At 31.2% G+C, this 16717-nt stretch overlaps 1 protein-coding gene across 2 annotated transcripts in view; it reads left to right on the top strand.

The window, feature by feature from the left end:
* LOC102802400 (polyamine-transporting ATPase 13A3-like) overlaps positions 1-16717 on the top strand; it is a 340426-nt gene that overhangs the window by 60882 nt on the left and 262827 nt on the right. For both annotated transcript variants that reach the window (XM_085508596.1, XM_085508595.1), the window contains exons 3-5: positions 6991-7158; positions 9498-9559; positions 11154-11279. In XM_085508596.1, coding sequence (XP_085364722.1) covers positions 6991-7158; positions 9498-9559; positions 11154-11279 — 356 coding nt within the window. The remainder of the gene's footprint in view (positions 1-6990; positions 7159-9497; positions 9560-11153; positions 11280-16717) is intronic.

Genomic DNA, 16717 nt, shown 5'->3' with positions numbered 1-16717 from the left:
AGGGTGAGCATAACCACTAGGGAGGTATCTCCATATGGGCAAGGGTGAGCATAACCACTAGGTACATGTAAGGCTAGTAATACTGTAAAACATGTTGAAATAGCTGCATGCAATTTAGCCAATTTGACTCAGTGCATGAATTTTGATATAATTTCTCTAAAATTAGCTACACCTTGAATTACCAAAAGTACAGATTTGCTTAATTAGCTAAAGTAATATGTAATGTTTTACAGTACTGTGGAATACTTTATTTTCACTGGAATTAATTTTCGCTGAAAAGGCTTTTTGGGTGTTGTGTATGGAATTTATTTTCACTGATTTTTGATGAGTTTAATGTGAAATATAGGAAAAAAAGTATATTCGCTGGATTTTATTTTCTCAGAATCATCTCTTCAGTGAAATTAGCGAAAATAAATTCCAAGCGAAAATAATGTATTCCACAGTAATTCTCAGAAATATACAAAGTCACCAATGTATGAAATCCCTGGTGTTCTCAACAGGTTCTGACACGGGTCTTCATCCCAGGCTGTTTCACCTCCGGCTTGTGTTTCATACAGTTTTGTGTGAATTCAGGGAAGCTAAAACCAGTAGTAGACTTGTCATTCTTGAAACCCTCAGTCAACCTAAAGTTGTTCAAGATGGTTACTGCATAAACTACCAGACACTATGTCAAAAATGATCTTATGGCAGCCCTGGACCCCAAGGATGTATACCAATACACCCAGCAAGCCAATTTCTGTTGAGGTTTGTTGTAGAAGGAATAGTGTACCATTATCAAGTACTGCCATTAAGTCTTTGCATCGCTGGTGTTGACAAGAATATGTAAGACTTTGGTAGTTTAACTTCACATGCTTGGCATCTCTGTGTGCTCATACATAAATGGTTTTGTCACCATAAACTAAGGGGGACTTTAGACAAATACTTTTAGTACACTCTGGCATTCCTGAGTTAAGGTTGATAGTCAATATGGGCAGGTCACAGTTAGAGACAACACATAGCCCATATGTTAACCAATAGCCATAGCCAATGAAAACTTTGGATTGCACACCAGAGCAATACAGCCACTCATTCTGCATTCAGGCACAGTACCTATAGACCTCCTAGTCACCTGGTGGTGAGAATGCCCTTCATAATTCTATCTGATCACTGTCAAACTTCTTTTAGGCAAGAAACAATTATCTGGTCATTTACATAGAGATTCATCTGAAATAACTAACAATTTACATGTATATAAACCAGCTGTTACATACATTTGGAATAAGGATTCACAATATGAATTCTACAGTGCTTTACAAAGTAAAGAAGTATTTACATTAATAGACACATGTAACAATAAAAATTTTGATGTTTCAAAACAATCAATTGAAGCTGCTTGTGCAATGTTATCAAAACATCTATCATGAGGCAGCTGGTAAAAGCTTAAAAAATGAATTATGAAAATAAAAATATGAAGGCAAATATTAAAAAGCCTAAAAAACAAAATGTTATACTAAAAAATTAAAAAAAAAACTTCAAAAATGATGTTCACAAACTATCAATAAAACTAAGTAAAGACCCCTATAATAAACAACTAAGGATACATTGTTATAATTTAAAGAAACAATATAAGAAATTGGTTAAAAAGAAAGAATATAAGAAATTGGTTAAAAAGAAAGAATATATTAAGGAATTGGTTAAAAAGAAAGAATATAAGAAATTGGTTAAAAAGAAAGAATATAAGGAATTAGTTAAAAAGAAAGAATATAAGAAATTGGTTAAAAAGAAAGAATATAAGAAATTGGTTAAAAAGAAAGAATATAAGGAATTGGTTAAAAAGAAAGAATATAAGGAATTGGTTAAAAAGAAACAATGTAAGAAATTGGTTAAAAAGAAACAATATAAGGAATTGGTTAAAAAGAAACAATGTAAGAAATTGGTTAAAAAGAAACAATGTAAGAAATTGGTTAAAAAGAAAGAATATAAGAAATTGGTTAAAAAGAAAGAATATAAGGAATTGGTTAAAAAGAAAGAATATAAGGAATTGGTTAAAAAGAAACAATGTAAGAAATTGGTTAAAAAGAAACAATATAAGGAATTGGTTAAAAAGAAACAATGTAAGAAATTGGTTAAAAAGAAACAATGTAAGAAATTGGTTAAAAAGAAAGAATATAAGAAATTGGTTAAAAAGAAAGAATATAAGAGATTGGTTAAAAAGAAAGAATATAAGAAATTGGTTAAAAAGAAAGAATATAAGAAATTGGTTAAAAAGAAAGAATATAAGGAATTGGTTAAAAAGAAAGAATATAAGGAATTGGTTAAAAAGAAACAATGTAAGAAATTGGTTAAAAAGAAACAATATAAGGAATTGGTTAAAAAGAAAGAATATAAGGAATTGGTTAAAAAGAAAGAATATAAGGAATTGGTTAAACAGAAACAATGTAAGAAATTGGTTAAAAAGAAACAATATAAAGAATTGGTTAAAAAGAAAGAATATAAGAAATTGGTTAAAAAGAAAGAATATAAGAAATTGGTTAAAAAGAAAGAATATAGGGAATTGGTTAAAAAGAAAGAATATAAGGAATTGGTTAAAAAGAAAGAATATAAGAAATTGGTTAAAAAGAAAGAATATAAGAAATTGGTTAAAAAGAAAGAATATAAGGAATTGGTTAAAAAGAAAGAATATAAGGAATTGGTTAAAAAGAAAGAATATAAGAAATTGGTTAAAAAGAAAGAATATAAGGAATTGGTTAAAAAGAAACAATGTAAGAAATTGGTTAAAAAGAAACAATATAAGAAATTGGTTAAAAAGAAAGAATATAAGGAATTGGTTAAAAAGAAACAATGTAAGAAATTGGTTAAAAAGAAAGAATATAAGAAATTGGTTAAAAAGAAAGAATATAAGAAATTGGTTAAAAAGAAAGAATATAAGAAATTGGTTAAGAAAGAAAGAATATAAGAAATTGGTTAAAAGGAAAGAATATAAGAAATTGGTTAAAAAGAAAGAATATAAGGAATTGGTTAAAAAGAAACAATGTAAGAAATTGGTTAAAAAGAAAGAATATAAGGAATTGGTTAAAAAGAAAGAATATAAGGAATTGGTTAAAAAGAAAGAATATAAGAAATTGGTTAAAAAGAAAGAATATAAGAAATTGGTTAAAAAGAAAGAATATAAGGAATTGGTTAAAAAGAAAGAATATAAGAAATTGGTTAAAAAGAAAGAATATAAGAAATTGGTTAAAAAGAAACAATGTAAGAAATTGGTTAAAAAGAAAGAATGTAAGAAATTGGTTAAAAAGAAAGAATATAAGAAATTGGTTAAAAAGAAAGAATATAAGGAATTGGTTAAAAAGAAAGAATATAAGGAATTGGTTAAAAAGAAAGAATATAAGAAATTGGTTAAAATGAAAGAATATAAGAAATTGGTTAAAAAGAAAGAATATAAGAAATTGGTTAAAAAGAAAGAATATAAGGAATTGGTTAAAAAGAAAGAATATAAGAAATTGGTTAAAAAGAAACATTATAAGAAATTGGTTAAAAAGAAAGAATATAAGAAATTGGTTAAAAAGAAACATTATAAGAAATTGGTTAAAAAAAAAGAATATAAGAAATTGGTTAAAAAGAAAGAATATAAGAAATTGGTTAAAAAGAAACATTATAAGAAATTGGTTAAAAAGAAAGAATATAAGAAATTGGTTAAAAAGAAAGAATATAAGAAATTGGTTAAAAAGAAACATTATAAGAAATTGGTTAAAAAGAAAGAATATAAGGAATTGGTTAAAAAGAAACAATATAAGAAATTGGTTAAAAAGAAAGAATATAAGGAATTGGTTAAAAAGAAAGAATATAAGAAATTGGTTAAAAAGAAACATTATAAGAAATTGGTTAAAAAGAAAGAATATAAGGAATTGGTTAAAAAGAAACAATATAAGAAATTGGTTAAAAAGAAAGAATATAAGAAATTGGTTAAAAAGAAAGAATATAAGAAATTGGTTAAAAAGAAAGAATATAAGGAATTGGTTAAAAAGAAACATAAGAAATTGGTTAAAAAGAAAGAATATAAGGAATTGGTTAAAAAGAAACAATATAAGGAATTGGTTAAAAAGAAAGAATATAAGGAATTGGTTAAAAAGAAAGAATATAAGAAATTGGTTAAAAAGAAAGAATATAAGAAATTGGTTAAAAAGAAAGAATATAAGAAATTGGTTAAAAAGAAAGAATATAAGGAATTGGTTAAAAAGAAAGAATATAAGAAATTGGTTAAAAAGAAACATTATAAGAAATTGGTTAAAAAGAAAGAATATAAGAAATTGGTTAAAAAGAAACATAAGAAATTGGTTAAAAAGAAAGAATATAAGAAATTGGTTAAAAAGAAAGAATATAAGAAATTGGTTAAAAAGAAACATTATAAGAAATTGGTTAAAAAGAAAGAATATAAGAAATTGGTTAAAAAGAAAGAATATAAGAAATTGGTTAAAAAGAAACATTATAAGAAATTGGTTAAAAAGAAAGAATATAAGGAATTGGTTAAAAAGAAACAATATAAGAAATTGGTTAAAAAGAAAAAATATAAGGAATTGGTTAAAAAGAAAGAATATAAGAAATTGGTTAAAAAGAAACATTATAAGAAATTGGTTAAAAAGAAAGAATATAAGAAATTGGTTAAAAAGAAACAATATAAGAAATTGGTTAAAAAGAAAGAATATAAGAAATTGGTTAAAAAGAAAGAATATAAGAAATTGGTTAAAAAGAAAGAATATAAGGAATTGGTTAAAAAGAAACATTATAAGAAATTGGTTAAAAAGAAAGAATATAAGGAATTGGTTAAAAAGAAACAATATAAGAAATTGGTTAAAAAGAAAGAATATAAGAAATTGGTTAAAAAGAAAGAATATAAGAAATTGGTTAAAAAGAAAGAATATAAGAAATTGGTTAAAAAGAAAGAATATAAGGAATTGTTAAAAAGAAAGAATATAAGGAATTGGTTAGAAAGAAAGAATATAAGAAATTGGTTAAAAAGAAACATTATAAGAAATTGGTTAAAAAGAAAGAATATAAGAAATTGGTTAAAAAGAAAGAATATAAGAAATTGGTTAAAAAGAAAGAATATAAGGAATTGGTTAAAAAGAAAGAATATAAGAAATTGGTTAAAAAGAAAGAATATAAGGAATTGGTTAAAAAGAAAGAATATAAGGAATTGGTTAAAAAGAAAGAATATAAGGAATTGGTTAAAAAGAAAGAATATAAGAAATTGGTTAAAAAGAAACATTATAAGAAATTGGTTAAAAAGAAAGAATATAAGAAATTGGTTAAAAAGAAAGAATATAAGAAATTGGTTAAAAAGAAAGAATATAAGAAATTGGTTAAAAAGAAAGAATATAAGAAATTGGTTAAAAAGAAAGAATATAAGGAATTGGTTAAAAAGAAACAATGTAAGAAATTGGTTAAAAAGAAAGAATATAAGAAATTGGTTAAAAAGAAAGAATATAAGGAATTGGTTAAAAAGAAAGAATATAAGGAATTGGTTAAAAAGAAAGAATATAAGGAATTGGTTAAAAAGAAAGAATATAAGGAATTGGTTAAAAAGAAAGAATATAAGAAATTGGTTAAAAAGAAAGAATATAAAAAATTGGTTAAAAAGAAAGAATATAAGGAATTGGTTAAAAAGAAAGAATATAAGAAATTGGTTAAAAAGAAACATTATAAAGATTTGGTAAAAAAGAAAGTAAGAAAATACAAAAATTAAATACTAAATAAACTTGAGAGTTTTAGGTAAACAAACCCAAATAAATACTGGGACCTCATAAAAGAGCTTAAAAATAACAACAAAGATGAGACTCATGAAAATATTGGCAGCAGTAAATTATTTAAACATTTCAAAGACCTAAATAGAAAGACTAGTAATGAAGCCATAGAGACAGTTATCAATGAAAAGATAAAACACTTAGAACAGAACACATCTTGTACAACAGAAATACAGAAAGCAATTAGCAATGTAAAGAATGACAAATGGGTACAGACAGTATCACAAATGAAATGATTAGAAATGAAATGAAAGTCAGTAGAAACTTTGTCCTAAAACATAATCAAACTCTTTTCAACTTAATTCTTACAAGTGGTCATTTCCCTAACATTTGGCGTACTGGAATAATTAGTCCAATCTTCAAAAAAGGTGATAGATCGGACCCAGGTAATTACAGTGGCATAACATTATTAAATACACTTAGCAAACTTTTCACATCAGTTTTAAGAAATGAATTATTTAAACACTTTGTAAAAAAACAGGCTTCTAATCAAAGAACAAATAGGATTCATCCCACAGTTTAGTACAATCGATCATATATTTGTATTAAAACAAATCATTACAAAACACACTAGTCAAAATAAATACATTTACGGCTGCTTCATAGATTTTCAAAAGGCATTTTATTCAATTTTGCATCAAGGTCTTTTGTACAAACTTTTACAAAATGGTATTTCAGGAAAATTTCACAAAATCATCCAATCAATCTACACTTAGACTAGCTCATCGAGTTGTATAAAATTAAAAAATGGCTTATAAGAATTATTCCCAGTTCAAAGAGGCATCCGACAATTATTATTATTATTATTATATACGACCCCCACCAACAGTGTCCATTTGATGGTGCCTCAGGGGCTGGCTGGGGCACACATAATGGATCTCCAGATCCAGGGGCTCTGGAACACCAGTCAGTTAGCAAGACAAATCAACTGAAAAGAGCTGATGGTGGCCCTCTGGACCTATTTCTGTCCCACATCAGAGGTGAGGTGCAACAATGTATAAACAGTGACCTACCTTCTCAAGGAGGGGCTCACAGCTCTTGAACAGTTTGACAATGTACATGTACAATGCTCGTAGGGCACCTTCTGATGAGACTCCAATTTCTAGATATTTTGTATGCTTCAGTGGTTCTCTGCAATACATACAGAATACAGGAGTTCATTCTCTGTTTATGAAATTGCATATAGTTGAAACTGTGCACTTGATTACAGGAGTGTACTGGTTATAAGACTGTGACTTGGAAGCAGGTACTCTGTGCTTTGGCTGTTCTGTTGTCCCTGGGATTTCTATTACTAGTGTTTTATTGGAGAAAGGATTGGTATCTCAGATGTGTGTCTTCCAGAATCAGTTTATCAGAGGCTACAGCTATACTCATTAAGGTCAGTGTAATATGGTGTGTGCTGTATGAGTGTGTATAGATAGTTTATTCAGTAGGTGGTCACATCAAATTACTAATAATGTAAATTCTAACCCCCAGCTTTTCTCAGACAACAATAAATTTATAACCATTTTCTGAAACAGGGTCTTTGTATTTTGGTGCATTCAGTCTGTCAGTCTGTCTGTCCAGAACCATTCCCAGAAATACGTGTACCCACATCCATACCCAGTGATTCACATACCCACAGACATACCCAATGATACACATACCCATAACTATATCCAGTAGTACCCACACTCACAGACAAACCCAATGATACATTCCCACAATCATACCCAGTGATACATATACCCACAGACAAACCCAATGATACATCCCCACAATCATACCCAGTGATACACATACCGACAGACATACCCAATGGTACACATACCCACAGACAAACCCAATGATACATTCCCACAATCATACCCAGTGATACACATACCGACAGACATACCCAATGATACATTCCCACAATCATACCCAGTGATACACATACCAACAACTGTACCCAGTGATACACATACCAACAACTGTACCCAGTGCTACACATACCTATAACTATATCCAATAACACACATACTCACAAACCCAATAATACATTCCCACAATCATACCCAGTGATACACATACCCACAGACAAACCCAATGATACATCCCCACAATCATACCCAGTGATACACATACCGACAGACATACCCAATGGTACACATACCCACAGACAAACCCAATGATACATTCCCACAATCATACCCAGTGATACACATACCAACAACTGTACCCAGTGATACACATACCAACAACTGTACCCAGTGCTACACATACCTATAACTATATCCAATAACACACATACTCACAGACAAACCCAATGATACATTCCCACAATCATACCCAGTGATACACATACCCACAGACAAAGCCAATGATACATTCCCACAATCATACCCAGTGATACACATACCGACAGACATACCCAATGATACACATACCAACAACTGTACCCAGTGATACACATACCTATAACTATATCCAGTAATACACATACCTACAGACAAACCCGATGATACATTCCCACAATCATACCCAGTGATACACATACCCACAGACAAACCCAATGATACATTCCCACAATCATACCCAGTGATACACATACCCACAGACAAACCCAATGATACATTCCCACAATCATACCCAGTGATACACATACCCACAGACATACCCAATGATACACATACCCACATACATACCCAATGATACACATACCCACATACATACCCAGTGATACATTCCCACAACCATACCCAGTGATAAATGTTCCTACAACCAAACCCAATGCTACATTCCCACAACCAAACCCAATGATACGCATACCGAGGGTCATACCCTGTAATACATACCCACAACCATACCCAATGATATACATATCCATAACTATACCCAATGATACACATATCCACAGACATACCCAATGGTACATTCCCACAACCAAACCCAGTGATACACATACCGACAGACATACCCAATGTTACATGTTCCTACAACTAAATACACATACCCACAACTGTACCCAGTGATACACATACCCATATTTATACCCAATACAACCATACCAGTGATATGTACATTCCCACAACCATACCCAATGATACACATACCCAATGACACACATACCCATAACTACAGTATACCCATTGACACATGTACCCACAAACATACCCAGTAGTACATATACCCACAATCATACCCAATGATACATGTACCCACAACTGTACCCAGTGATACATTCCCACAACCATACCCGATAATACACACCCCCAAAACCATACCCAATGATACATGTACCCACAACCATTCGCAGTGATACATGTACCCACAAACATACCCAGTGATACATATCCACAACCATACCCAATGATACACATACCCAATGATACACATACCCACAACTATACCCAGTGATACATTTACTCACAACCATACCCAAGGATACATGTACTCGCAACCATACCCAATGATACATGTACCCACAAACATACCCAATGATACATTCCCACAACCATACCCAATGATACACATACCCACAACTATATCCAGTGATACATTTACTCACAAAAATACCCAGTGATACACAATCCTACAAACATTTTCTGGCATACATGAAAATCCTCTCTCCAATCATACCTATTTCTTCTGCATGCATGACTCAGAGTTGAGTGTATTTGGTTTCATTGTACTTCATTGGTATGTTAGCCAGTGTGAGGTCTGACATCAATGAATTATCTTGTGAATTCTTTACAGGGGTCATGCCAGAAACAAGATAGAGTCTCAAAAGTCATCAAGATTGATGTTCACAAAAACAGGTTAGAATTCTCATTTAAATATCCTTTTTTCGATCTGCACTTTGAGCCAGATCCATAAAATGTAACAGCTAATCATAAGAGTAGAACAGGATCAATAAATAATAATAATTTATTTACCTAGAAAATATTTCATACAATACACAAAATTGTACATGCAGTCTAGGTAAAATGGAATCTGAAATAGCTTAAAAGCTAGTCGAGTCAGATCCCTGACATAACTTGAATTTAATGACTTAAGTTAAGACTGTACATAACACAGTAATTACCACTTGTAGTTGAGACTGTCTATTTCTAATATAGTTATGTGACATGTACATAACAGAGTAACTACCACTTGTAGTTGAGACTGTCTATTTATAATATAGTTATGTGACATGTACATAACACAGTAACTACCACTTGTACATGTAGTTGAGACTGTCTATTTCTAATATAGTTATGTGACATGTACATCACACAGTAACTACCACTTGTAGTTGAGACTGTCTATTTCTAATATAATTATGTGACATGTACTTAACACAGTAACTACCACTTGTAGATGAGACTGTAAATATAATCAGAACGAGGTTTCTTCCTCTGTGAACATGATTTGACTAATTTCAATGCAAAACCTGTCAAAACCTCATTTTATTCATCTTTTTATTTAAAAGATGTTAATCTGTTAATTATTCAGAATGGAAGTGCCCTTGGATACTTCTCAGGCCTGTTTAGTTTTTGTTGAAATCTTCATAAAAATTATTTTATTTTTCATATATTATTAATCAGATTTCAAATTAAGGTTAATACCATGTGCTGTGGTGGTATCATAGAAGTGATTAGTTCAGTATTGCAAATAATAATGACCTAATTTAAATATAAATGAGCCAATTTTTAATTGTTTCCCAGCTTTTAAGTACCAGTAGTCAGTTTTCAATGAAACTTGTTACATAGATATTCTAGGCTAATCCACAGAAAACTATACATATTCTTTACCTAATTTTCATTTAAAAAATCAGATTGATGGTAAACTTCACATCACATCTGTTATGAAATAAATGAGACTTAAAACAAAAGATGTACAATATCATATATTTTCCTTTTGTTTTAATAACAATGTTGTGTGCATATTATAAACTTCAATACTGTGGACCACACTGTGTTAACATTGCATATCTTGGATAGCTGATTTATTTTAGTCTCCAGGCTTTTTAAATTACTGGTAGACACGTATTCACTATTTAAAAGTCATCTAACCCTCAAGCCTTACTGTTATTGACAACCCATTACTTAGAACTGCTTTATGTAAACTCCACACATTTGCCAATTTACTCAAATTTGAAACTGGGCACTAGAACAGTGTTTAATGAGCAAAAAGAATTTGTAGTTTTTGTAATCCTGGATATATCAAAGATGAATACATGCCCAGGTTTTATTTTCTATGCTTTTAAATATAGTAATAATGTACTGTTGTAAATGTTCATGAACTTACACTCAGTGCATTATAAAACATATATTTTTCAATAATGTTGTATTTCTAGGCTGGAGGCCTCTAGTATTGAATAAAATATCATTATAATATCCATAATTTGTTTTTTTATGCTATTTATTTTAGCTTGGACATTGATGTACAAGGTATTTTAAGACAAGATGTTCTGGTGAATGGAAATTTACGATACTTTGTTTACCAGAAATTAAAGTACATTTGGGATCCAAATGAAAGTGTTTTCAAGAAATTAAGGTAACAATATATATATAAATATATACTATATATTTCACATGTTATTGTTCCTCTAAAAGATCCATATACAAGTACTAATAATGTAGTAGACAAATTTTGGCACATGTCAATCAAAATAAACATTTTACATATTTTATATAAAGTTCTTTTTTGGTTGTTCTCTTTTGATGACTTTCAGAACCACATTAATTGGCTTGACCGTGTTGATGACTGTCAGAGTTTACATTTCGGGTAGCATTTAACTATATCATTTAACGTGACATTGGCCTGAGAAAATAGATGTTGAACAACCACACTGTTAACATAGAGCAGACCTACTACATTGTAGCAGTTATATGCAGTGTAATTCTGGCAATTATGAATAGTAAAAATAATTACATTGTTTGGCTGAGCTGTGTTGATGAATGTTATAATCACATTGATTCGCTGAAATGTGTTGAAGAATGTTAGAATCACATTGATTGGCTGAAATGTTTTGATGAATGTTATAATCAAATTGATTGGCTGAAATGTGTTGATGACTTTCAGAATCACATTAATTGGCTGAGATGTGTTGATGAATGTCAGAATCACATTGATTGACTGAGATGTGTTGATGAATGTCAGAATCACATTAATTGGCTGAAATGTGTTTATGAATGTTAGAATCACTTTGATTGGCTGAGATGTGATGATGAATGTTAGAATCACATCGATTGGCTGAAATGTGTTGGTGAATGTTAAAATCACATTGATTGGCTGAAATGTGTTGATGAATGTTAGAAGCACATTGACTGGGTGAGCTGTGTTGATGAATGTCAGAATCACATTGATTGGCTGAGCTGTGTTGAATGTCAGAATCACATTGATTGGCTGAGCTGTGTTTATGAATGTTAGAAACACATTGATTGGCTGAAATGTGTTGATGAATGTTAGAATCACATTGATTGGCTGAAATGTGCTGATGAATGTTAGAATCACATTGATTGGCTGAAATGTGTTGATGAATGTTAGAATCACATTGATTGGCTGAAATGTGTTGGTGAATGTTAAAATCACATTGATTGGCTGAAATATGTTGTGAATGTTAGAAGCACATTGATTGGCTGAAATGAGTTGATGAATGTTAGAATCACATTGATTGGCTGAAATGTGTTGATGAATGTTAGAATCACAATGATTGGCTGAAATGTGTTGATGAATGTTAGAAGCACATTGATTGGCTGAAATGTGTTGATGAATGTTAGAATCACATTGATTGGCTGAAATGTGTTGATGAATGTTAGAATCACATTGATTGGCTGAAATGTGTTGATGAATGTTAGAAGCATATTGATTGGCTGAAATGTGTTGATGAATGTTATAATCACATTGATTGACTGAAATGTGTTGACGAATGTTAGAATCACATTGATTGGCTGAAAAGTGTTGATGAATGTTAGAATCACATTGATTGGCTGAAATGTGTTGATGAATGTTAGAATCACATTGTTTGGCTGAAATGTGTTGATGAATGTCAGAATGACATTGTTTGGCTGAGTAGTGTTAATGATAGAATCACATTGGTTGGCTAAAATGTGTTAATGAATGTTATAAGCACATTGATTGGCTGAAATGTGTTGATGAATGTTAGAATCACATTGATTTGCTGATCTGTGTTGAAGAATGTTAGAATCACATGATTGGCTGAGATATGTTGATGAATGTTAGAATCACATTGATTGTCTGAGATGTTTTGATGAATGGCAGAATCACATTGATTGGCTGAGCTGTGTTGATGAATGTTAGAATCACATTGATTGGCTGAAATGAGTTGATGAATGTTAGAATCACATTGATTGGCTGAAATGTGTTGATGAATGTTAGAATCACATTGATTGGCTGAAATGTGTTGATGAATGTTAGAATCACAATGATTGGCTGAAATGTGTTGATGAATGTTAGAAGCACATTGATTGGCTGAAATGTGTTGATGAATGTTAGAATCACATTGATTGGCTGAAATGTGTTGATGAATGTTAGAATCACATTGATTGGCTGAAATGTGTTGATGAATGTTAGAAGCACATTGATTGGCTGAAATGTGTTGATGAATGTTAGAATCACATTGATTGGCTGAAATGTGTTGATGAATGTTAGAATCACATTGATTGGCTCAAATGTGTTGACGAATGTTAGAATCACATTGATTGACTGAAATGTGTTGATGAATGTTAGAATCACATTGTTTGGCTGAAATGTGTTGATGAATGTCAGAATGACATTGTTTGGCTGAGTAGTGTTAATGATAGAATCACATTGATTGGCTAAAATGTGTTAATGAATGTTATAAGCACATTGATTGGCTGAAATGTGTTGATGAATGTTAGAATCACATTGATTTGCTGATCTGTGTTGAAGAATGTTAGAATCACATTGATTGGCTGAGATGTGTTGATAAATGTCTGAATCACATGATTGGCTGAGATATGTTGATGAATGTTAGAATCACATTGATTGTCTGAGATGTTTTGATGAATGCCAGAATCACATTGATTGGCTGAGCTGTGTTGATGAATGTTAGAATCACATTGATTGGCTGAAATGAGATGATGAATGTTAGAATCACATTGATTGGCTGAAATGTGTTGATGAATGTTAGAATCACAATGATTGGCTGAAATGTGTTGATGAATGTTAGAAGCACATTGATTGGCTGAAATGTGTTGATGAATGTTAGAATCACATTGATTGGCTGAAATGTGTTGATGAATGTTAGAATCACATTGATTGGCTGAAATGTGTTGAAGAATGTTAGAATCACATTGATTGGCTGAGCTGTGTTGATGAATGTCAGAATCATAATGTTTGGCTGAGATGTGTTGATGAATGTCAGAATCACATTAATTGGCTGAGCTGTGTTGATGAATGTCAGAATCACATTGTTTGGCTGAAATGTGTTGATGAATGTCAGAATGACATTGTTTGGCTGAAATGTGTTGATGAATGTCAGAATGACATTGTTTGGCTGAGTAGTGTTAATGAATGATAGAATCACATTGATTGGCTGAAATGTGTTGATGAATGTTAGAATCACATTGTTTGGCTGAAATGTGTTGATGACTGTCAGAACGACATTGTTTGGCTGAGTAGTGTTAATGATAGAATCACATTGATTGGCTAAAATGTGTTAATGAATGTTAGATGCACATTGATTGGCTGAGAGGTGCTGGTGACTTTCAGAATCACATTAATTGGCTGAGCTGTGTTGGTGAATGTTAGACTCACATTTATTGGCAGAAATGTGTTGATGAATGTTAGAATCACATTGATTGGCTGAAATGTGTTGGTGAATGTTAAAATCACATTGATTGGCTGAAATGTGTTGATGAATGTTAGAAGCACATTGATTGGCTGAAATGTGTTGATGAATGATAGAATCACATTGATTGTCTGAGATGTTTTGATGAATGTCAGAATCACATTGTTTGGCTGAGATGTGTTATTGAATGTTAGAATCACATTGTTTGGCTGAGTAGTGTTAATGAATGATAGAATCACATTGATTGGCTGAAATGTGTTGATGAATGTTAGAATCACATTGTTTGGCTGAAATGTGTTGATGAATGTCAGAATGACATTGTTTGTCTGAGTAGTGTTAATGAATGATAGAATCACATTGATTGGCTGAAATGTGTTGATGAATGTTAGAATAACATTGATTGGCTGAAATGTGTTGATGAATGTCAGAATGACATTGTTTGGCTGAGTAGTGTTAATGAATGATAATCACATTGATTGGCTGAAATGTGTTAATGAATGTTAGAAGCACATTGATTGGCTGAAATGTGTTAATGGATGTTATAAGCACATTGATTGGCTGAAATGTGTTGATGAATGTTAGAATCACATTGATTGGCTGAAATGTGTTAATGAATGTTAGAATCACATTGTTTGGCTGAAATATGTTGATGAATGTCAGAATGACATTGTTTGGCTGAGTAGTGTTGAATGATGTTAGAATCACATTGATTGGCTGAGCTGTGTTGATGAATGTTAGAATCACATTGATTGGCTGAAATGTGTTGATGAATGTTAAAATCACATTGATTGGCTGAAAAGTGTTGATGAATGTTAGACTCACATTTATTGACTGAAATGTGTTAATGAATGTCAGAATTACATTGATTGGCTAAAATGTGTTGATGAATGTTAGAATCACATTGATTTGCTGATCTGTGTTGAAGAATGTTAGAATCACATTGATTGGCTGAGCTGTGTTGATGAATGTCAGAATCATAATGTTTGGCTGAGATGTGTTGATGAATGTCAGAATCACATTAATTGGCTGAGCTGTGTTGATGAATGTCAGAATCACATTGTTTGGCTGAAATGTGTTGATGAATGTCAGAATGACATTGTTTGGCTGAAATGTGTTGATGAATGTCAGAATGATATTTTTTGGCTGAGTAGTGTTAATGAATGATAGAATCACATTGATTGGCTGAAATGTGTTGATGAATGTTAGAATCACATTGTTTGGCTGAAATGTGTTGATGACTGTCAGAACGACATTGTTTGGCTGAGTAGTGTTAATGATAGAATCACATTGATTGGCTAAAATGTGTTAATGAATGTTAGATGCACATTGATTGGCTGAGAGGTGCTGATGACTTTCAAAATCACATTAATTGGCTGAGCTGTGTTGGTGAATGTTAGACTCACATTTATTGGCAGAAATGTGTTGATGAATGTTAGAATCACATTGATTGGCTGAAATGTGTTGGTGAATGTTAAAATCACATTGATTGGCTGAAATGTGTTGATGAATGTTAGAAGCACATTGATTGGCTGAAATGTGTTGATGAATGATAGAATCACATTGATTGTCTGAGATGTTTTGATGAATGTCAGAATCACATTGTTTGGCTGAGATGTGTTATTGAATGTCAGAATCACATTGTTTGGCTGAGTTGTGTTATTGAATGTTAGAATCACATTGTTTGGCTGAAATGTGTTGATGAATGTCAGAATGACATTGTTTGGCTGAGATGTGTTAATGAATGTTAGAATCACATTGTTTGGCTGAGTAGTGTTAATGAGTGATATAATCACATTGATTGGCTGAAATGTGTTGATGAATGTCAGAATCACATTGATTGGCTGAAATGTGTTGATGAATGTTAGAATCACATTGTTTGGCTGTAATGTGTTGATGAATGTCAGAATGACATTGTTTGGCTGAGTACTGTTAATGAATGATAGAATCACATTGATTGGCTGAAATGTGTTGATGAATGTCAGAATGACATTGTTTGGCTGAGTAGTGTTAATGAATGATAGAATCACATTGATTGGCTGAAATGTGTTGAAGAATGTTAAAATCACATTGATTGGCTGAAATGTGTTGATGAGTGTCAGAATCACATTGATTGACTGAGATGTGTTGATGAATGTCAGAATCACATTGATTGACTGAG

Source organism: Saccoglossus kowalevskii, chromosome 15 (assembly GCF_978046115.1).
Source record: "Saccoglossus kowalevskii chromosome 15, keSacKowa6.1, whole genome shotgun sequence".
In the NCBI taxonomy this organism is placed as follows: Eukaryota; Metazoa; Hemichordata; class Enteropneusta; family Harrimaniidae; genus Saccoglossus; species Saccoglossus kowalevskii.
This window is presented reverse-complemented; position numbering and strand designations above follow the sequence as displayed.